Below are 24,924 nucleotides of genomic sequence, written 5' to 3'. Positions count from 1 at the left end.
AAATCAGTAACAACTACACTCACTATCCAAAAATAAGTTTACATTTAAATTTATCCATAAATTGGATGGAAAACGGCATGTTGCATATATACTGCATATTTACTAAATGAGAAATAATCTTATTTTATTTATAATACAATCATACAGATTATTAACCATGCACATTGTTACAGATGAAACTTTGAAACATAAATTACTTTTATCTGAGTGAGATGGGCTCCCTCTGTAACAAAGACAGGTAGCATGAAATTCAAAGTGGGGTGGGATTTGTTTGTTTGTTGTTTGTTCCAGGGTTGGGGTGGGGGGCGGAGTGAGGAAGGCAGCGGTCAGAAAGCAGCAGTAAGGACCAAGAAGAAATGTCCGTACTTCTAGCCCCACTGCTTGCAGGGTAAGAATGAAAGCAGACACCATTTGAGAGGGTTGTGGGCAAGTACCAGTCTCAAGGCAGAGCCAGGTTTCCCTTAAAATGTCCAGCAATGTTTCTCAAGACTGACTACTGGCATTCTGAGTGGGACAAGTGTTTACTGTGCAGGACTATTCCACCTATCGAGGGGTTTTTAGCATCTCTGATCTCTGTTCATTATGTGCCAATGGCATGCTCCCAACACAGCAACAATCAAATACACCTCGTGCATTTCAAAACATTCTCAAGGTAAGCAAACAGTACAATGAATGACAACATCCTCTAATTTTGTGCAAGAAGTAAAAGGAATGTGCAAAGAAAAGTCCAAAAATACAATAACTTTTACTGTGGGCCAAACACTATGCTATCTAATAAGAAATACAGGATAATAGATATCACGGTTCCTGGTTAAAAGCAACAGGAGATGATGAAATTCAGAACATGATTAAATCTGACCTCAAAAAGGTTTACTTTGTCAAAAATTAGATTTGGAATAGAGGGGGAAGGTGTAGACAAGCTACCCAGAGGCAGATGTCACCAGACATTTCATCTATGAATGGAAAGTAAGGCCATCTGCTGATTGTTAGACACACTACAACTTCATTCCCTCCTAAAACCCCACTAAACTTATATAAAAAGATTCTAAAGGGAGGGGGAATAATTTTAAAAGGACAAAAGGAATGAGAGATGAATATTGGAAGGTACAAAGAAGAAATTCAAGAGGTAACTGACTTATCAGATGAGAGAAAGCTGAAATCTAAGGTTGCAACAGAGAAAGCTGAGAGCAACTCCATGCACATCAGATGTATCTTCTCCCTACCTCTCCCCACCAAAAACCACAGGAATTAGCAGAGCCATACATCTTTGGAAAGGAGGGTAAAGGAAAAGCTAAAAATAAGACAGGTTGGAAGTCTACTTAAGAAACAGATTGCCAGATATTCCCTAATCTGCATATTTGGGCAACTGACTTTTCCCCACCCCAGGAGAAGACAGTGTATTTTCTTTAAAGGGTCTAAAAGAGAGACTTTCCAGACTAAAGGGGCCCAGGAGTGCCTGGTACTAACTAAAAAAACCCTAAATCAAGGCACATCACTGTAAAATTTCAGAACACTAGGAAAAAGAAAAAGAAGCTACAAGCTTGGGGAGGGGGAGCAAGATGGGGGAGTTAGCATGGCTCTGAAAGAGACTTCTTCAAGAAAATTAAAGTAATAAAATTCTTATGGGTCAATGTGTCTGAACATATTAAACAGAGACAAGTGGCAGAGAACTCAGTGCACTTAAAAAATCACACTAAAAAAATTATTAGCTCCAAAGATTACAGAAGTTTGTGCAGAAAAGGAAAAGTAATCACATATTTAAGATTATGACTTTTAAAGTGTAAATTCACTGAAATGTACCATTCAATACAATCCAGCTGTCATTATGCATTTTCTTTATATATAAAGGTACAGTGTATAAAGGATTCACTTATTTCAGAACTAAAATGGAGTCTTTGTATTCAAAAAGGTTAGGAACCATAGAAACGATGAGATCCTTTCTGAAAAATTATGCAGGAAAATGCCACTATCAGACTTGGAGGCAAGGACTGTGGATCAGAATCAAGAGAAAATCAGAAAGCAGAGCTTATCAGATATAAAAAAAACAATTGAACAGCTGACCAGAGGTGAAGAAGTCTGGGATTACTCCTAGTTTTCACGTTTGGTCAATGGGTACAATCGTGATGTCGTTAATAATAGTGAGGCTTCACTTTAGAACTTGAGAAACCTGTGGGAAAATCTGTATGGAATGGTCTTATTTCCACACACATAACAATCTATACAGTCCACTTTCTAGGGAAGGTATTGCAGTTGTGACCTAAAAGTCAGAGTTCAAATTGTGACTATTTCCATAATGAAGAAGGTTCTTTCATAATGATCAGAATCCTACCAAACATTTTGATCAGCAGCACTGCTTTCACTTCTAAACAAGATTTTGAAAAATGCATCTAATGATTTCAGTGGTAATAAACAATTTTGTATATTTTAAGTGAAATGCACATATAGCCAGATGCCCAAACATGTCCAAGAAGGAAATAACACTAAAGACAACAAAAGCAATAATAGGTAGTTTATTAAAAGGTAATTTACAGATATTGAGAGAATTTAAATCATAATTTACTCTTCTTGGGGGAAATCATTATGTTCTCAGGGATTTTAACATGTTTGATATGTTTTAATCCACTTAGTTTAGTTTTGTTTTGATGCTCCAACTGTCCCATTATTAGGCAGTGAGAGCTCCTTCAAGTTGACTCTTGCACCCTTTTGAGAAAATCCCACCTTCTCTTCCTTCTGGCACAAGGAGAGGTCCCCAGTTTATGTTGTTGTCTCTCTTGCCCGAGCTCTGGAGTCAACCAGCAGGACACAGTATTTACAGACCATAATCTAGGTTGAGGTGCTCACTGCCACTGGATTGACACTGCTTCTAGGTCTTTGCTTACACAGATTTAGGAAATTTATTTTTCTCTTCCTGAGAAGTATATACCAATAATTCACCAAATTCAATTTAAGACTATAGCATTTTATATAACTTCTTTAATAGTTCCATCCTTCTTCCCTTATATTGAAAAATCCCAGATTCTAATAACCTTAACTTATTTGCTTCTAACTGCTATGTACAAAAATGTCCACATATGTACATATGGGTTTCAAAATAATAATACCGATATTACTGATAACAATAACAATATTGAAAGCAATTTATAATTTCCTTATGTTTCTTTTTGTTCTAATGTTATATCCCACCAGGGAGGTACACGTAAAATACAATGTTACTTGAAATATTCTCAGATGACTTATGCCACCAACATAATAATAGTTAGATTCAAATGTTTCCTTTTTTTTATGTTTAGAACTGCTTTTACTTTATTATTTTAAATCATGTGAAACATCTCTATGGCTTCAAACCCTAAAGTACAAAACATACATCCTGAAAGATCTAGCTTGTATTCTCTGTCCCTCTTTCCCCTACATAACTACTTTTCTTAATTTGGTTTATTTTTCCATTGCTATCTATGCTGCACTCTTTAAATACAAGAAAACTCTAGACACTGTTCCTTGCTTAACTCTAAAACTGTATACAGAAGTCATCTTCATTCCTTTCTAAGGCTGCACAGTACCCCTCTGTGTGGCTGAATAAGGTGCAGTACCGCCTATCATCCAATCACCTATTACTAATTATTTTTATCAGCATTTTGCTATTACAAATAGAACTTCTTAACTTTACTTTCAATCCACCCCCTTTCTGAATATACCTGAAATAGTTTAGAAACAGACTATGTTTTTATAATATAATCCCTGTGAAAAATGTAGGCTTTTAGTTTGTGCCTTACAAACAATTTTTTTTATTTAGGCTGACATTGCATACAAAGTGGTTAAGACCACAGACGCTTAAGTCAGAATGCCTATGTTTATAACGTGGCTCCAATACTTACTAGCTGTGTGACCTTGGACAAGGTATTTATCTTTTTGTGATTTAACTTCTCATCTGTAAAAATGGGGGAAAGAACAGTACCACTGTCACAGGTTTATGTGAGGATTAAATGAACTCTATGCTATGTGCTTAGAAATGTGTATCATATAGTAAATGCTAGTATTAGCTATAATTATTACAGAATAAATTATACCTTAAAAATATGCGTGCCATCTTAAATAAGGCTTATCACAGTGAATAAAACCAACATGGCTCACTACTGCTTAATAAGACCATGATAAAAAAGATAATTTCTAAACTCAAATTGGTATGCATACATATGGATAAATTTGAAATTAAAAAAAATGTTAAATTTGAGTATTTTTAGAATATAATTGTATTCATATAGATAATTTGTTCCGAGTCACAGAATACAATAAAGCCTATTTTTGCTCTGAAGGCAGACATACTTGTCTCTCTATCCAATTTTCATAACATTGTAATTTTCTGCTTCAAAGAACAAAGAAGTTGCTTCCAGATACTGTCAGAAATTAGTATAACAGTGACACTTAGTCAAAAATATATTAAAAATGTTATATTGCATACTATATTGAGAAACTATATTAAGTATCTGAGACGTATTAAAAAATGGAAAAAAAATGAGCCAATATTAAAAACTATTATAACTTTATTGGAACTCTGAGAATAGGAAAATGCCAAAAGTGCTGATAGTCCTCTCAGCTTTCAAGTACAAGCATAAAAGTACCATTATCCTAAAATATTCTTTTATATTAAAAAAACATAATTTATTCATGATAATTAGTATATTTCTAGTATTTAACATCCATTTAATAAACAATAAAATTCAGTTTCTGGGATTTCAAATCAAATACAGAGGTTTAGCTACAGCAATGTTATATAAAAATACAGTCTTAAACACGTTATATAATTCAGGTACTTATATCCTATTTATGACCCCCTGGCTAGCATACTTAGAGAGAAACTGGTTTAATGTGTAACGCATGTTAAACGTTACAAATATTTCAATGTATATTTGGATGGTAACTGATTTGTGCTGAATCATTCAATCAAAAAATATTAGGCACAACTGGGGGACAAATAATGACATTACCTTCTCTCAGTTCAAGGAAAAAGGAGAAACAAATAGATTTCTTTCTAGCAAAATTGTAAGGGTAGTGTTGTACATTATATAAATTTGGAATTTTCCATAATAAAATTTTTAAAAGAGCAGGTTATTTTGAAAAGAAAGAAAGAATTTAAAACAATTATTTTTAAAAAGCCAACTGAGATAACATGGTTCTGAAAAAAGAGTAAAACTCTATCGCTGTGCAAATCATCTACTTAAGTTATAAAAAATTTAACTAATGTATTATTTTAAATAAACATTTATTTACAAGGGATGGTCAAAGGAAGAGTTCCGTGGTGGTCTGTTTTCCCCAAAAGGGAGATTAAATAATTAGATAACTATATAATTAGATTAAAACAGCCAACACTTGTATTAGCTGATTACATGTTAGGCAATGTTACAAGTGCTTTATACATATAAGGTAATATAATCCTCACCACAACGTGAGGAAGTATGTAACATTTTAATCTCCATTTTACAGATGGAAAGTGAGGAGCAGAGATTAACTGGTTCACCTCACACAGCTGTGAAGTAGCAGGGCTAATATTCTAACCCTAGCAGTTTTGCTTAAGTCACCTGCTAAGTTACACTAAGTCTAATTATTTTGTAAGAATATAATTTAAAACAAATAGTAAAAGAAAATAAATATTCTCCTTAGGACATATCCTAAAAACTTGCCTCATTTTTCAAATAAATTTCACAATCCCACTCCATATGATTCAGAAAAAGTTGTCTTTCAATAATTACTTTATTAATAATATTGCAGAAAAGCAGGAGGAAAAAAACACTTTCAATTCAAATTTTTTCTGGTAGGTGTTTATAAACATAAGAAACAACCTTTTTTCATCACTTAGAATTTATAGATTATAATTTGTCACAGGGATTTCAGATAATATATAGTTACAGATTATTAGAAATCATATAGTACAACACCTTATATAATAAATAAGAGAATTTAAGTCCAAAATGTACTCAAGAATGTATAAGTAACAGAGCTGGGTGTACAAAACCAAGGCATAGGTCAAGGAGAGAATAACATTCCAAATGCAGTTATTACTTACTAAACTTAGGATCATGGAAAAGCTTACAGTCTAGTAAAGGAGAAAAAGATAAAACACACACATATTGAAAAATCTACAAAGGCAACATCAAAATGACACGACAATTTTCTCTCAAATTTCTATTGCCAACCAGTTATTCCTCAAACAGAATTAAGTCCAAAGTATCAATTCCTTATATCCCTACTTTCAGAGAAGAAATTATCACCAAGGCAAAGGATGAAGCTGAGATTCTGTAAGATAGATGGAAGTTCCTCAACATAATTATATATTGCCACTATATCAGTTTGGTAAGGGCATAAATGCAATAAAAATTCACAAAAAGAGTTTAGCAAATAACATGTCTAATGTTACTTGCTTGTAAGCTTTGGAGCTAGAACACTTTGAAATCAGTACAGGTGAGGATTGATAGACACATGGCGGTAGGCTAGGTCTCCAATATCTGGGGTCTTGACAAGCCACACACAGACTCCTGTTATTACTCCTTCAGAGCCCACAAGCTTCTCAGTAACAAGGGCATACATTTCCATCCTTTACCCCCTACTCTAAAAAAGAAACTGAAGAACCTATGAAATTAAAACCAGAGAGTTCTGCTGTATTTTCACTCTATATTTACCCACCTCTTAGTTTATAACAATATTTTGGATTTAAGTTTCCATTGTGATTTCAAATATAAAACAGCATATCAGAGGGTGTAAAAAATGTAATATGTTTGATAAATAATCTTTCTGGGAAAAATCAGAATTTACCAAAGTACTATTTATTTCAACTCTTGTTAAAAGCCTTTACTTTACAAGATTCCTCTTACAAAGTCTAAGACGACATTCTAATATAACTGAATCACTCTTAAATATCAACCTAAACATCTGTAAGATAGAGTTCATTTAAAAATGAATACTGAGATGAATACTACTGAGTCCCCTCGCCCTCCTCAATAAGTGCAGACGTACTAATCATCCTGTAATGTTCCTCTGCCTCATAGTGACAGGTAACAGGCAGCTCTGAAAATCTTGTCTTTTTATCTGGAAACACCAAGGTCATATGCCAGTTTCTTACTCTCTTCACCTAACATTATATCTACAGCTTCAATCACTACCAGTCTTGCCAGCTCTCTTAAAAAACAAACTCTTGCCCCTTCTACATATGCTCTAGACTCAAAATCCCAATCTCCTGTATCATTCTGGCGCCATCTTCCTTTCTATTGGGTCACTTTCACCTACAAAATCTACTCAGATCAGATTTTCCTCACTGCCTCTCCACACACAAGAGCTATCTTTTTATTTTTTAACAGTAAATTCTTGTTATGGATTGACTTGTGCCCTGCCTCCTCAAAAGATATGCTGAAGTCCTAATCCCAAGTACCTGTGAATGTGACCTTATGTGGAAACAGAGTCTTTGTAGATATAATTAAGATGAAGTTATTATGGTAGGCCCTTAATCCATTATGACTGGTGCCCTTATAAGAAGAGAAGACAAAGATACAAGGAGAATGTCATGTGACAATCGAGGCAGAGACTGGAGTGACGCATGTATAAGGAAGCCAGAAATTGCTGGCCACCACCAGAAGCTAAGAGAAAGGCATGGAACAGATTCTCCCCTAGAGTCTTCAGACAGAGTATGGCCCTGCCAACATCTTGATTTCAGACTTGTAGTTTCCAGAACTCTGTGAGAGAGATAATCACTATAAATATTATAAATTAGTTCCTGTTGTTTTAAGCCACCCAGGTTGTGATACTTTGTTATGGTAGCCCTAGGAAACAAATATAGTTCTTAATAATATAATCATTTTCTCATCACTTTATAATTTAACACTTCAGTAATCTGGCATATGAACCCCTCCAATTTATAGACACTAAAGGTTTTAAATAACACCATTATCCCCACCCTCAACAAACAATTCTCACAGTATTCTCTCTGTTCTTATTTTTATTCACTTCTCTGCAGTATTTAACACTGTATTAATCTAATTCACCCTACTAGGATTGCCAGAATTAGCAAATAAAAGTACTATGTTTTATCTGGTAACCCTAACCCTACCAAACATTTAAGACCCAGGTCCCATCTCAACCCCTTCTCCCTGAAAAACGTTCTCTGCAAAATGCTGGGTTTGATGACCACATCTATACTCCCAGAGTAACATAAAGCCAATGGACAGCAATGGCTCACACTAGAAAGGACTCATGAAAATCACCTAGGGAACTTTTTAGAAAGAAATACTAACATCTTATGTCCTACCCAAATTTCCAAAAAGTTCACCAGGTAATCTGAGATACCTCTAATCCAAAACAACATAACACACTAAATATGGGCTGATTGTTTACCTGCCTCCTTCCCCCAAAAGAATGAATCACTCAAGAGCAGAAACTGTGGTTTTTCTATCACATATGCCTACCAGAACACACTGAATACCAGTAACAGGGGTTGGCAAACAATGCCCTTGGGCCAAATCCGAACTATATGATTCTGTAAATAAAGCATTTATGGATACAGCCACAGTCATTAATTTACATACCACCTATGCCTGCTTTCAATCCGCAACAAATCATATAAATAGTTGAGACAAAGACTGTATGGCCCACAAAACCTAAAACATTTAGTAGCTGGTCCTTTACAGAAAAAGTTGGCTGACCCCTGACCTATATGGTGAATAACTGAATAATCAGCAATGGTAGTAAATGCAACCAATTTGAAAATCAAATTAACATGCATATTAACACAGATATCTGGAGCTTTAAATGTGCATACAAGTGTATAATGTCCAAAGAACAGCACATAAAATAGTGTAATGCTTGAATAAGTACCAACTGATGATTAGTCTTATTGGTTATTATGAAAGACTTTACTGCCTGCACAAACTTATACCCACTTAGTCCCCCAAAATGTACTACGGGTTGTTGCTATGATTATTGTGCTTAACACATTTCTTACAATGAACCTCTTGGGCAAACACTTTTTCATTTCACTGGGAGGAAATCAAATTGTTTTTAGGATCTAAAGCAATGCCACAGTTTTCACACAAAAAAAATGCTACTTGGCTAAGCTATAGTAACACTTCACCTAACCAGCTCTCATATCTGACTTAAAACATAGCTAAGAAATTAGAAACAAAAAAGAGATGTTTTTAACAAAGTACACCTTCTCACAAAATCCATACAAAATATGTGTGTGTGACACATATGAAGATATATTTATATATACATTTATATTTAAATATATACATTTGATACTCCTTTATCTTTAATATATAGATATATAAACATACAACTCAGAGACTGTTGGTTCTTAATTATACACAATTATATACAATATATAAAGATAATATATAGTGATTCTATAAAGATATAATGCATAAAGATTAACTCAGAGCCCATGGATTCTTTTTTTGTTTGTAAGGTTTTTTTTTAATTGAGGTATAATTGACATATAACACTATATTAGTTTCAGGTATACAATATAATGATTCAACATTGGTTTTTAGTTATACAGAGTCCATACAAACTTGGTACTCTAACTTCTAGAGCCAATCCAAATTAAAAGTACCAAATTATAGTGGGAATATTGTGTCCCAAAAGCAGGCTAACAAACTGGACAGGTGAGAAGTATCAGATGTCACCAGGCTTTGGATAATTTATAAAAGTTTTTAAAGCCTTGCTACACAAAGTGAGGTCTCAGGATGAGGGGGAACTTTGAGTGGGGTCCCATCAGCAGAAAGTTAGTCAGAAATGTGGAATCTGCATTTTAACAACATCCTCAGGTGATCTATATGCACAATCAAATTTGACACCCCTGGTCCAGAGGTATTAGACCAATTTAATACAGCTGAAAGAAAATATTCTGTCTAGAATTACTCTTCCCCTTCTTGCCCATCATCTAAACCCAAACGAAGGTCCAATTTCACAAAATACAGATGGAAAATTTACAACAATATTCATTAGAAAGATGACAGTACCTTTAGCACTTGAACTTGACCTTCTGTAGTAATTTCGTTTAGCAGTTCACAAAAGGACTGACATAGACCTACTGCATATGTCTGAAATTCAATGAAAAGTCAAAATATACATATGAATATATCTGCAATATCAAAAAAGGTATAAAATTAAATTGGGGACTCATTATAATCTACTTGAGAATCAGATACTAAAGCTCTAAGCATATAAAATTTCAATTAGAACTCTTTAGGAAAAGTTTAAGAAATAAAAATACAGTTTATTGCTATTCTAATTTTTGTAGAAATATAAGGATATATTTACATGTAGAGCATATTTTCTATGTTAAATAACATAATTCATGAGACTACATCACATCTGCCCCACAGTAGGCAATGCTTATGACGTTTTTTCCCCCCTTAAAGTAATAAATCAATCTATTAAATTTGGAAAAGATTTCAAAATAAGATTGCTGATTTCAAATAAGAAACAATCAAAATAATAACTATATAAATTTAATGCAAAAACTACAACATACCTGTAAAAATTCTGTTGATGATAAAAAGATATAACCATTGATGATCTTAAAGCAGGTTCTGAGACTTTCTGAACTTAGTTCTGCCAAAATAATAATTTTTTTAAAAAGAAAAAATTAATTCATTGTTCAAAATCAGTTTAAATGAAGTGACTTATTTAAAGCTAAGTTACATGCCCTTCTTTACAAATCTTTTCTGAATGCTATTCAGATGGCTAGTATATAAATATCTATCTAAAAATTGGCATTAACCTGTAACTTAATGCTTTCCCATATACCTCCCACTAGTTAAAACAACTTAGAAAATACGAAGCTCCCTTTTCTTTCCTTTCAGAAAATAACTACATGATCCAACCTTGCATTTCAAACTAAATTTCTAGTACCAGCATGGCAAACGACATGCAACTGAATCATTTTACCATCATATTTTGATATCTGCTTAAATGGGTTCACTCAATAAGCATTTACTGAGTGTCTATTGTGCTGACACTGAACATGCTACCCTACTTACAAAAAGAGTCCCTGTTATACTCCGAAAATTATACTGTGTTTAGATATTCTCAATTCTTGGGCTTTGTTCTTCAAATCCACTCCTCTATGAAAAACCTACACATAAAAAATCTTCTTTAAAATGTTATTACCAGAATAGTATAGGAAAAGGATATTGTTTTTAATTATTCTTTTTCAAGTGCAAAGCAGAAAACTTGTTAAAATTGAAAATGATCAAATGTTTATGCAGTGTTATTTTACATGTCTTATCACATACAATAATGATACAATAGAACACAGATTACAGATGTATATAATTATATAGATCAAAACACGACCCCAAAATATCATCTATATCTAAAATCTTTCATTCTGTATTGCTACTATTTTAGAAATCGTATTCACTTCCAATAGGACAGATTAAAAAATGTTTCCTGGCAAAAGCATAGGCCCTGGGTTCTTACCTAACTCATACCCTAGCAAAGTGAGAAGATATTCTATTCAGGTGAGAATTACCCATACACTTTCACAAGAAAATGACAATCCCACTCAAAGCTCAAAATGTGTTTTAAAGGCATTATTTTCTATACTTTAGGGATTTAACATATTAGTTTAAAATGAGAATGTAGAGGGGACAGAAAGTAACCAACTTGTTACCATGCTAACAGAAGACATAAAAAGAAATAATAAAGGCTGTCACCTAAATATTTTTCACGATAGAAGTAAGACAAAATCTCAGGATAAAGGGGTAGGCCATTACATTGGATAAAGTTATTCTTATGAACAATTCACATGTCCTTTTCTCCTCAAGGAGCAAGTCCAGTCAAGTTTAAACTTGTGCACACTGTTTAACAGACCAACAATGAATAGCAGACTGTTTGGCAACCACCGTTTTGGCAACCACCGTGATAAATAAGGCAGAGGGTCTACATTTAAGTGAGAACTTAGAATGGCTACATTCCAGGTATGTCAGTGAATATAATTTCTAAATCACTGCCATCTAAAATTTTATCAAGATCTATGATGAAGGAGACAATATTTAAGAAAGATTGATTTTAAAAACCATAGTACCAGGACTTCCCTGGTGGCGCAGTGATTAAGAATCCGCCTGCAGGGCCTCCGTGGTGGCGCAAGTGGTTGAGAGTCCGCCTGCCGATGCAGGGGATACGGGTTCGTGCCCCGGTCTGGGAGGATCCCATATGCCGCGGAGCGGCTGGGCCCGTGAGCCATGGCCGCTGAGCCTGCGCGTCCGGAGCCTGCGCGTCCGGAGCCTGTGCTCCGCAACGGGGGAGGCCACAACAGTGAGAGGCCCGCATACCGCAAACAAAAAAAAAAAAAAAAAAAAAAAAAAGAATCCGCCTGCCAGTGCAGGGGACATGGGGTCGAGCCCTGGTCTGGGAAGATCCCACATGCCACGGAGCAACGAAGCCTATGCGCCACAACTACTGAGCCTGCGTTCTAGAGCCTACAAGCCACAACTACTGAAGCCTGTGTGCCTAGAGACCGTGCTCTGCAACAAGAGAAGCCACCGCAATGAGAAGCCCACGCACCGCAACGAAGAGTAGCCCATGCTCACCGCAACTAGAGAAAGCCTGCGTGCAGCAATGAAGACCCAATGCAGCCAAAAATAAATAAATTTATTAAAAAAAAAAAAACCTAAAAATAAAAACCATAGTACCCATCTCTTCTTACAGATATTTTAAAAGCCATTTCTAGATTAATTTATATAAGTAAATAAGCAATTAGGTCACTTCATACTGTTTTCCATGCCTCCATCATGCCAAGGACAACTTTTACTAAATTTCCTAAGGCATGCTATCATCAGCAAATATTAAATACCGGTAGTAAAAAAAACAGTCCTAAAATTAATAAATTTATCTATTTTAAAGTATATTGAACATTGTTCATTATATCCATGAGTCTAGTAAGGCTCCGATAAAAAATTATTGTCTGGTCCTAGTATCAGGAAGAGCTGACCATACAACAGATCTGTATTTATTTTCAGCCCTGTGAATAATTTAATTCAAATGTTCTCAACCATGGGCAATTTTGCCCCCTAGGGGACATCTGGCAATGTCTGGAAACTCTGGTTGTTAAAACTAGCATCTAGTGGGTTGAGGCTAAAGATGCTATTAAGCTTCCTACAATGCTCTAAACAGTCCCTCACAAGAAAGAATTACATGGCCCAAAATGTCAACAATTTTGAAAATCCCTAACTTCAGTAATCAAGTTTTTCTTTCATAGACAGAGAGCTCTGATTCAAATCTGTAACCCACCGAAGTATCTAGTTATGCTGTGTGCACATATGACTTATATTTATTAGTTTAATTATAATTTATATTCCTCTGTTTTTCTCTATTCTTTGGCTCTTATTTTTAGTTTCTACTTTCATGTTACATTTTACTTATTCTTTTAAATTATACTATTTAATGTTTATGTTTGGAAATGAAACTACAGTAGTTTCTTCTTTTATTTCAAATTCTGATAAAATATGAAGGCTAAAATGTATAAAATACCCTACACATCATCAAGATGTCAGGTGGGAAAAAGGTCCTTCCAAATTAGAAAAATTTTATTGGTCAAGGAACATTAGCTTGGCACTTACAACAACATGGACAAGAGTCAGTCAGGTGTTTATCTTTTAAGTAATGAGAATACTGAGAAAATTAATACCATAAAAAAGATTTAAAGGATTTTAAAAATAAGCCTTTAGAACTAAATTATTAGAATTAGTTATAGCCTATGGTTCTACTTAAAGTATCTCCAGTTTACTTACATTTAGGGAAAAGGATATGAAATGAATTTTAGCCTTGGATTTATTCACACTTAATTAACATATCCTAAAAATCATTGACTTAAACACCAATACTGCTGGATTTATGTGTTTTAAATGAAAATGAGAAACTTCCAGCCAGGAGCTTTATTTCTACTTGGAAAAAAATAATAGCTATCATATTCATTAAATAAATGTTTAAAAATCACTGATCTAATAGGAAAAAATGTTTTCACCTTTAAGAAAAGTGAGTATTCATTTTGATCTATATTCTTAAAAGATTAAAATAAATATTCTCGTTATATTTCAAAATAAATTTTAAAGCTCACCTGAAAGAATGTATATGCAAAAAGCTGCATATCAAACAATATTAATTAGTTGTGCAATACTCAAACAAAAATAAAGGTAATACTGATGTCAAGGTATACTAAACATTCACAGATATAATTTGTATACAGAATTTTTTCATATTATTAACTAACAAATCCTACAGAGCCAGTGGTTCAGTATTTTTTCTTTTAAAATAGCAATAATGTTGACAGTAATAGTAGTAATAAATATAATTACAAAACACTTAAATGGTGCTTACTATGTGCCAGACATTGTTCTAAACACATAAAAATCCTTATTGATTTATAAGGACTACGCATCAACTACAAAGCTTTCTATGGTAAAACTGTACTTTAGTAATTACCTAAAACTACACTCAAAATAGTGTCATATGGTTATAGGAGGGTTAGTTATGTGTTTTTTCAGTCTCTTCTTCCTGCCTACCAATCTTCTCTCCGACCACGTTGTAAAGGCCAGGCAGGCTGAATCGGGGTGGAATACAAAGGTGAAGTGAAATCACCTTGTGAAGTTACCCATATGTGAAAATGGCTGAATCCTGTTCATGACGAAGTTGATAAAGGGCCTGGTCGAGGTTTCCATTCTCAGGGCAAGTATATAAAGCAGCACTGTGATTACCCAGAATGGTACTATATATGGTCTCCAAGTTAGGTAGACTAGAACTAAATGGCCTTCATCGAGAGTAAAAGAAAGTAAAAGGACTTTTCCTATTCTCTTTCTCTATGGTATCTTAGCTACAAAACTTTTCCTAGGAGACTAGCAATAAGTGACTGGTCTATTGCCACTGTCTTCATGTTTGAAAATTTCTTCCATAATTTTATGGGGATGCTAGATGATAAAACATCAAATGGCTTTTTTTTTTTTTTTTTCTGGTACGCGGGCCTCTCACTGTTGTGGCCTCTCCCGTTGCGGAGCACAGGCTCCGGACATGCAGGCTCAGCGGCCATGGCTCACGGGCCCAGCCGCTCCGCGGCACGTGGGATCCTCCCGGACCGGGGCACGAACCCATGTCCCCTGCATCGGCAGGCAGACTCTCAACCACTGCGCCACCAGGGAAGCCCCAAATGGCTTTTTTATTAGAAAACAGATGGCATCTTGGTATTATCTGAGGTCTAATTTATTCTGAAGAATGGGGTAGAAGAAAAAAAAAAAATCAGAAAACACGAAGGACTAATCACATTATCTATAGCCCCCATGATCATCCAGCAAATGAAGACAGATGTTTTTTGTTTTGGTTTGGTTTTCTTGCGGTACGCGGGCCTCTCACTGTTGTGGCCTCTCCCGTTGCAGAGCACAGGCTCCGGATGCACAGGCTCAGCAGCCATGGCTCGTGGGCCCAGCCGCTCCACGGCATGTGGGATCTTCCCGGACCGGGGCACAAACCCGTGTCCCCTGCACTGGCAGGCAGACTCTCAACCACTGCGCCACCAGGGAAGCCCAAGACAGATGTTTTTTAATTTTATTTTTTTAATAAATTTATTTTATTTATTTTTAATTTTTGGCTGTGTTGAGTCTTCATTGCTGCACACAGGCTTTCTCTAGTTGTGGCGAGCGGGGGCTACTCTTCCTTGCAGTGTGCAAGCTTCTCATTGTGGTGGCTTCTCTTGTTGCAGAGTGTGGGCTCTAGGAGTGCGGGCTTCAGTAGTTGTGGCACATGGGCTCAGGAGTTGTGGCTCGTGGGCTCTAGAGCGCAGGATCAGTACTTGAGGCGCACGGGCTTAGCTGCTCTACGGCATGTGGTATCTTCCCAGACCAGGGCTCGAACCTATGTCCCCTACACTGGCAGGTGGATTCTAAACCACTGCGCCACCAGGGAAGCCCAACAGATATTTTTTAATCAACTATAATTATGTTTTAGTCCACAGTTGTTGATTTTATCAAAGAATGTGTCTACCTTTCTGGTGCATCATTATACCTCAGTAATACTTTCCCTCTAATAAAACTGCTCACTACAAGTAAGTTCTCAGAAAAAATAATTTTGAGATATTGCCATAATAAGTATGCCTTTTTTCCTAGTTTTTTCCTACATGAATGCTCTCTCCTGACAATATTAAACTATTCAGTCAGTATACCCAAAGTTCTAATGAAGGAATTAAAGATGCTTCATGGGTGAGTCTTAGAGAGTGGGAACTCTGAACGGAATAAATGTAAATAATTTTTACGTTTTGTAAATAAACAATTTTTTTAAATGGTAGTAATCTGCAGACTGAAAAAGCAGCAAAGGGCCAGTAAATAGCACTGTATACAATTCTTAAATACTTTATGAGGTTTAAATGTGAATCTGCACTGGTAAAATCGCTCACAAAATAACCCTGTGAACAAAATATTTTTTGTAAATTTAAGATATTACATACTTGTGAATGGTAGCTGATATGTAGCAGACAAGTATTGGCTTTGTATGACTAAGTATCATCAGAATACATGTTCAGAAAAGAATCTAACCAGCTATCATCCATGGTGGCTAACAGAGACTAACGGCCTACTCCTAGCACAGTGGCCAGTTCTCTGGTGTCACATGCTAAAAGTGCTGCTTCAAAACATTAAGCTTCCTGATTTCAAGCTTCTACATAAGTAATACCTCAACATACAATAAATGATTTTCTAATATTTAATAATCTTTATTTTGGTGGTTCCTTAGCTAAATCAGAAATATGTACAGAGCTCATTTGTTAACAACTGACAGCACAAAATCAGTTTTCAATTATGTGTAAGTTAAGTAAATTTAGTGTTTGCTCTTTAATACGCAGAAATAACTCTAAAAAGTTATACTGTAGGAAAAAATCTAGAAATTATTAAAACACTACTCAACTTATTTCTCAAAATCAAGGGCTTTAGTAAAAATGGAAGGTATGATTTATAGTCACCTATAATGCCCCAAATTATGGTTGCATTCAAAAACAGTGGTAATTTTATGCTTTAATACATACCTAGAAGTGGTGACATATTCTGAAATATACGAAGTAACTCTGGTGTAATACATGGGCTGTTTTCCAAAGTCACTAACCTAGGGGAAAAAAACAGACAATTAAATCACTTTCCATAACCATTAAATCTATAACTATAAAAAGTACCAAAGATATCCAACTTGACTAGTAATCAAGAAAATATAAATTATAACCAAAACAAGGTACAATTTTACTCCCATCAGATCAGCAGAATTTTAAGTGTGACCATACCATGTATTGTTAAAGCTATAAAAGTGGGAACTCTTGCATACTGCTAACAGCAGTGCAAGTTGACATAATCACTTTGGGAAATAATTATTATCTGGTAATACTGAATATGTATATGTGTATATACCTATGACCTGGCACTATTTCTAGGCAGAAATGTGCACAGGGCATAAGGTCTTATACATTTGCTCTAGGAGTCATGCACAAGAATGTTCAGAGTCGCATTATCTGAACAACAAACAAAATGGCAAACGAGTAAACGAGTAAACAGTCACACCATTAAGCTCATCACTATGGATGAATCTCCAAACAGGAAGCAAAAAAAGTAAGTTAGAACACATATGATACAACTTATATGAAGTTAAAATATACTGTTTAGAGATACATATGCATATGTGATTTTAAAAGCATTAAAACACAAGAAAGGGGCTTCCCAGGTGGCGCAGTGGTTGAGAGTCCGCCTGCCGATGCAGGGGACACGGGTTCCTGCCCCAGTCCGGGAAGATCCCACATGCCGCGGAGCGGCTGGGCCCGTGAGCCATGGCCGCTGAGCCTGCATGTCCGGAGCCTGTGCTCCGCAACGGGAGAGGCCACAACAGTGAGAGGCCCGTGTACCGCAAAAAAAAAAAAAAAAAAAAAAAAACCACACAAGAAAGAAAACCAAGGAATGAAAACAAAAAAATCAGTACAGTGGGTTATCCCTGGCATGGATGCAGGAAGATTCAACAAACATGCCACACCATGGGCTTCACAGACATTCTTATTGTTGCATTTCTTACCCAGAGTATGAAAAATTGATTTTCATTTTATGTAAGTTATAAATAATTATAAACAACATGACCTCATATTATTTTGTGTCTATGAAATACTTCACAAATTTTAAATGACAAATCAGGTAATCTGGGCAGGATATTACACAGGGAAAACCAGCTACCCCCAAAATGAAGTACTTCCAACATGCACAAGCAATGATGTCTTTGACACCTTAACTTGATCAACAGTAACAGGATTTTAAAGAGAAAGACGAATACCATATGATATCACTTATATGTGAAATCTAAAATATGGCACAAATGAACCTATATGTGAACAGAAACAGACTCAGAGACACAGAGAACACGCTCATGGTTGCCAAGGGGGAGGGGCGTGGGGGAGGGATGGACTGGGAGTCTGGAGTTAGTAGACACAAACTATTACATACAGAATGGATAAACAACAAGGTGCTGCCATACAGCACAGGGAACTATATTCAATATGCTGGGATAAACCATAATGGAAAAGAATATAAAAAAGAATGTACATGCGTGTATAACTGAGTCACTTTGGTGTATAGAAGAAATTAACACAACATTGTAAATCAACTATACTTCAATAAAAAATAAATTTAAAAAACAGCAACAGGATTTTATTTCATTTTTAAAGAATAAAACTTCAGGAAAGGTGAAAAAAAACATTATCCTATTCACCTTTAAAATAACCATGAAGCCAAAAGAAAAACTACACTCCAGTCCTGGTTTCACCAAGAAAAAAATTGGAGGTCATATTCTAAATGCCAAAAGATGTTTAAAAAAACTCTCTTACTCAGTAGGTCCAGATTAAGATTCTATCTGAAGCTTGTTCCTTCCCTTCTACTGTCATTACCTTAGTAAAAAGGCCACTCAGGTCATTGTCACTCTCACTTCCTATGCTAGCTCCCACAGTATAAACTATGCTATTCAAAAGAGGAAAAAATCTTGAAGAACTTAAACTACTTAAAAATGAAATGACATGGTCTGTAATTCCAGATTAAACAAATAAAGACTTAGAAAGGAGAGGGAGTGAGGCAAAGTCAAAGCACTAAATTCTTTACCATCAGGGAAAGTGAAAAGTTAACTATTTTGATGAATAATTAGACAAAGCTATATGTACCTACATCTTTGACTAGAGAAGTGTACAATTTAATGTTATCCTTCCGCAAAAAATGTAGAAAAGAGAGAGCATAAAGTAAAAAGACAGATATATCAGTTCAACAAATAAATATAAGACCATTAAAATTCTTTTGAAGTAAAGCCTCTGGTTAGGTTAAAATTAAAAAATTTGCTCTGTATAGAACATAAATTTCAAATAAAAAAGCTAAAATGTAAAAGATGAACATATATAGTTAAATCAAATCTAAACAAAATAAACCATACAATATTAATATAACATTTAAATGCAAAAGAATTAAAAGGTGGAAAATTAATCACTGCATACATACATTATATCACATGATGCTTCATAAAAAATTTTAAATATATTTTATTTATTAAATCTTATAACACTATACAGAAGTACCAAAATTTTGTGCAGTTAATATATTTTTTTTAACTTACAGATCAAAAATGCTAAAAATAAAAAGGGACACTCACATGAAGAAAACTGAATGGGATATTTTAATACATCAGGGTCAAGATGAAAAAGCAAAATAATGTGAACTAACAATCTACAAGTTAAAAAGAACAGATGTATATGAAAGTCTGCATCTTTGATACTATCATTACTATTTATGTGAATATATTACAAAAAACAGATACTATAAGAAGTCACTAAAATTCATATTAAGTTTAAAAAAATTGTACAAGTGGTATGTTATATTTACAATGCAATAAATCCAGGCCTGAATCATATATTTTAATATCAGCAAAAAAATAAAACAATGTTGGGTCAAAGAAGTCATGAAAAAAAAATCACATAATCAGTCTGAAAAATTTTTCATTGTAAACAAGACCACAAACATCAACTGGTACTGGTAAGCCCTATCGGTTCAAATTTCCATTCCCCAAGATAACTATTTTATACCTTTGTCCCCACAAACCTCTCTCATCTTATAAATACTCCCATTCCAGCCCATGACACTCAATTGATGACTATACTTCATATTTTGTTGAGAAAACAGAAGCTATTAGATGGAACACCTTCCCATCTCACTCTACTACAATACAGAAACCTAACTTCCTGCCTCGAGTTAAAATGGACGAAATACACCTGCTGCTATTTAAAAAAAAAAAAAAAAAAACTCCTTCCACTTATGCTGAATCCCATCCCTTCTTGCCTCCTTCAATTATCTCACTCTCTTGAGCCTCATCATACCTCTACATCTTCATTCCCACACTAGCCAACTGTTAATGCAATTTCAACATCCTCTTCATAGTAAAAACTTTCAAACAAGCTGTCAATGCTCACAGTCTGTACTTACTTAACTCCAATTCATTCTTCTATCTACTCCAATTCTTCCTTCTGTTCTCACTACTCCACTGAAACCCCTCCTATCATCTCCATTCACTTCTCTGTACACTCTTACAAGGACAATCAGCAACATCTGACATAGTTAACCATTCCCTCTTTTAGGAAATATTCTCTCTTGGCTTGGTTTTCCTCCTATATCATCTCTGATGGCTCCTCGTGTGACCTCAGAATGTTTTTTCTTCGGGATTCTGCCCTGAGCACAAGGCTCTCTATCTGCCCTTTTCTTCCTACGCTATCTCACCAATTCTCAGACTTTATAAATCATACACAATATGCTAACCACTTTACAAACAGTATCTCATGCTCACAACAACCACATCAGGTAGAAATTCTTTTTCCTCATTTTACAGAAGGAAAGGCTCACAGAAAATGATTACAAACCTAATGCAGTGGTATACGTGGGATTGGCCACCTACATCTGCTTCCAAATACGAGTTCTAACCCGTTAAGAAAATTATATTAAGAAGTGTGTACCCTGATTCTCTAAATAATCTTAGCTTTAATAAATTTGATAAATTTTTTAAATGTATCCTAATGATTTAATTTTGTTTACATATAACGAAAGGCTAGGAAAAAATTACCATTAGTAGAGCAATGCACTTCTACTATTACCTGTTCATATAATCCCTAAAAAATTTATATACCTCTCATTAACACATTAATATACTAAATCTGTAATTATATTGAAAAGTATATGAGTCTGCCTCTTTATTATAACTAATATTTTTAATCTTTATGATAGATATCATATACATATGGTTACAGAAAAGTATCTGTGTGCCAGAGATTAATGTTTTAACTTGTAATCTAGAGTAGAAGTTGGCAAACTATAGCTCATGGGCCAAACCAATACCCTTTTTCTGTAAGTGATGTTTTATTGGAGCATAGCCATGTCCATTTGTTTATATATTGTCTGTGACTGCTTTGGTGCTGAAACAACAGAGTTGAAGAGTTGGGACAGAAAGTACATAGCCCATGAAGCCTAAAATAATTACCATCTGCTCCTTTAGGGAAACAGTTTGCCAACCTCTGATCTAGAGTAATCCATCCTGCATGAATAAAAATATATGAATATAAGAGGCTCCAACACATGCTAACTTAAAATCATTTAAGTCACTTAAGTTCAAACAACATAACCTAGAAAAGAATACGAGAAACACAAATTGCAAATTAATAAGTATCTACCTAGTTATGTTTTTAAATTGTTCATCTAGTATTCTGATACAGATCATTAATTTTACCATTTGCATCAAAGACAATTTCTTAGAATCAAAAAACTGTTCATTCCTAGACATCCAAGCAAAACTGAAGGAAGGGAGGGAGGAAGGGAAGAAGGGAGGGAAGGAGTGAGATACCACAAATGCTTATTTTTTCTGTGGTTACTTTCTATGATTTGCTTTTTTAATTCCAATACTAGGTTTTTAATTAGAACTTTAAAACCTTTCCTATATTACTAATTACATCTTAAATAAAGATTGGCCCTGAAGAAAACTGCTGCCATTAGTAAGATGAAGAAAAAAGATTTCTAGTCAATGCTCAGTCTGTACTTACTTAACTCCAATTCATTCATTTCACAGTTTGCAGCTCTGAGATGCCACAGAAACAGGGTTTGTTTGTTTGTTTTTTACCTCTAAACACTATGTACTACTTACTCAGTAAAATAATAAGCCAAGACTAAGTAGCATTAACATTTAGGGCTGAGGTATTCTATCTCAGTACTTACTGGGTAAAGTAGTAAGAGGATGAAAATAACTCAATATCCCCCAAAACATCTCATTTAACTCGCTGGAAGTTTTATGTCAATTTTTAGTTTTGATCAAGATTCCCCATTTTACATTCCAAATTCCAAAAGATGAAATTCAGCTGAGTTCTTACTGAAACTTCCTCTCTAACTCTGACTATTATAAGCCTACATTGAGTGACAGCTGCCAAGAAAAGTTGGAGCTATGTATTATGTTACCCAGTTCAGGGAAACTGACTTTATGTTTTTTGTTTTTAAATGCTGAGTTTTTAAGCCCTATTACATGACCTTTGCTTTATTGCCATGAGTAGGGAAGGCCAGGAAAATAAATAAATAAGATCCACGGTATCAAGTTTTTCCTCTTACCATAATTCTAAACCATCTTCCAGAAGATAAACATGTGGAGGCTGGGAAACATCTGTACTCAGTTGAATAACTGGGAGCAGGAAAGGGTACAGGTTCTTGCTGTCTGCTCCTAATCCCTATGGGAAGTATAAATAAAACTTAACATAAGATACTCTAAGGTCCCACCTCCCACCAAAAAATCACCTATCGTATTTAAAAGCCCTAAAACCAACTTATAAAAAATCAATCAATCAGATTTTAAAAGAATGGTTCTAATTATAAGCACTACTAAAACAAAATTAGTTCTGTTTACAATTGGAAAAAAATATTATTCAATTGCCTAATGGTAGTAAAACCATATACACCAAGGCTACACACATCTGTTCATTTTAAGAGATTTCTCATACAAATATTTATTTTCCCTTCTCTGACGACTGAAGAGGTGTTAACAATGATGTATTAAATTCTACAAATTATCTCACCTAAATAAGCTAAAATGAACCCAATCTAAATGTTCATCAGTAAGATAATTAAATTATAATACCTTCATATTCTAGAATACTGAGGAGTCATGAAAAAGGCTTAGGCATGGAATGAAAACAATCTCAAAAGTAATGACAAATTGGGATTAAAAAGGAATGTGTATAACAATTCCATATGCCAAACAATTTTTTTAAATAGCTATGTATCTGATATGAAGATACATGCATAAAAATGTTTCTTGGGAGCAAACAGAAAAAACTGTTGACACTAGTTAAATATGGACATTGGAAAAGGATGTTGAAAGAAGGTAAAAGGAGTCTTTTTTTAATGTGTGCATGTTTTTTAATGAAGAATTTCTGCTAATATTTTTAATGAATTAAGAATACAAAGATGGGGCTTCCCAGGTGGCGCTGTGGTTGAGAGTCCACCTGCCGATGCAGGGGACACGGGTTCGTGCCCCAGTCCAGGAAGATACCACATGCCGCAGAGCGGCTAGGCCCGTGAACCATGGCCACTGAGCCTGTGCATCCGGACCCTGTGCTCCACAATAGGAGAGGCCGCAACAGTGAGAGGCCCATGTACCGCAAAAAAAAAAAAAAAAGAATACAGAGATGGAAGAAGAGGGGGTTTTAATTTAAAATTCTACTTTGACTAATTACTGTCTTATGGAGGTTGACTCAGTATAATCACACTAAATCTAAGCACTTTGAAAGAAACAAAAAGGATAGAAAGTCAATTTTTAATTCATAATAATCTCTATAATCTGATAAACACAGAAAGGAAACCAAACTATCAAACACCTCCTCACTTAGAAAATAATTCAGATGTCAATATAGTTGACATATAATTACAATGCAACAAAATATATATGTATTCCCCCTTTCATGACATATATATGTGTGTATATATATGAATTTTTATCAGTGAGGTATAGATACTTCAGTGGAAATACATAAAGTTTATCCTTAAATATGTTAAGTTTGGCCCTTTCTATAACTAAGCATCAGTTGAAAGACTTTATTAAAGATTTTTCCAAAGGAAGAGATTTATAAAAATGTCACATTTCATAAAGTAGTAAATTGGGCCTTAAAATCAGTTAAATTTCACTCTCCATAGTTCAATTCTTAACAGAACAACAAAAAAGAAAAAACATGAAAAACTAGTCAAGTTCATTTTTAATATCAAGTAGACTTAATATTTCCTAGGAATGTCAGAATCTACTTACTTAGTGCACATTCCAATGAGCACAGTATGCTAGCGTTAGCAAAATTAAAGTAAGCAACTGCTAAATACATAAGACTCTCAGTTAAAGCCTGAAGAAATTTACCTTTGTAATCTAGTGGCTTGAAGAATGTGTCCAATCCCAAATATGCAGCTTTAAGTAAATTTATTTGAACATTCTTTCAATCCACAACTGTAACTGTAAGACACTGTCTACAATACTATGAAATAATTACAGTTAGAGCTACAAGATGTTGTCTACAATACTATGAAAGCTCAAAAATAAAGTCATCAGTTATTAATAAAAGTATCATAAATGCTTGAAGGGGGAAATCATATTGTACTATAATTATATAAAACATAAGAGGAATTTAAAATTAGGTGAAAGGTATAAGAAAAGCTCTCTGTATGATCTTTGCAACTGCCTGTGAATCTATAATTTAAGTTAAGAGGGGAGAAAAGAACAACACTCTCTAAAAATTGCTATTTCTCAGGTTATTGTCTTTGGTTCTCCTCTCATGTCCCATGTACACGATGATAACGTCCAAATCTATTATCTACAACCAAAACC

General features: G+C 34.6%; 1 protein-coding gene across 2 annotated transcripts in view; it reads right to left on the bottom strand.

The window, feature by feature from the left end:
• IPO11 (importin 11) overlaps positions 1–24,924 on the bottom strand; it is a 205,747-nt gene that overhangs the window by 90,104 nt on the left and 90,719 nt on the right. For both annotated transcript variants that reach the window (XM_060092933.1, XM_060092931.1), the window contains exons 21-24: positions 22,671–22,786; positions 17,054–17,130; positions 10,520–10,599; positions 10,005–10,085 (exon numbers count right to left, since the gene is read on the bottom strand). In XM_060092933.1, the coding sequence (XP_059948916.1) occupies positions 10,005–10,085; positions 10,520–10,599; positions 17,054–17,130; positions 22,671–22,786 (354 nt within the window). The remainder of the gene's footprint in view (positions 1–10,004; positions 10,086–10,519; positions 10,600–17,053; positions 17,131–22,670; positions 22,787–24,924) is intronic.

The sequence above is a fragment of the Mesoplodon densirostris genome, chromosome 3, assembly GCF_025265405.1.
Source record: "Mesoplodon densirostris isolate mMesDen1 chromosome 3, mMesDen1 primary haplotype, whole genome shotgun sequence".
Taxonomy (NCBI): domain Eukaryota; kingdom Metazoa; phylum Chordata; class Mammalia; order Artiodactyla; family Ziphiidae; genus Mesoplodon; species Mesoplodon densirostris.
The sequence above is the reverse complement of the archived record's forward strand: the minus strand, read 5'-3'. Positions and strand labels throughout refer to the sequence as shown.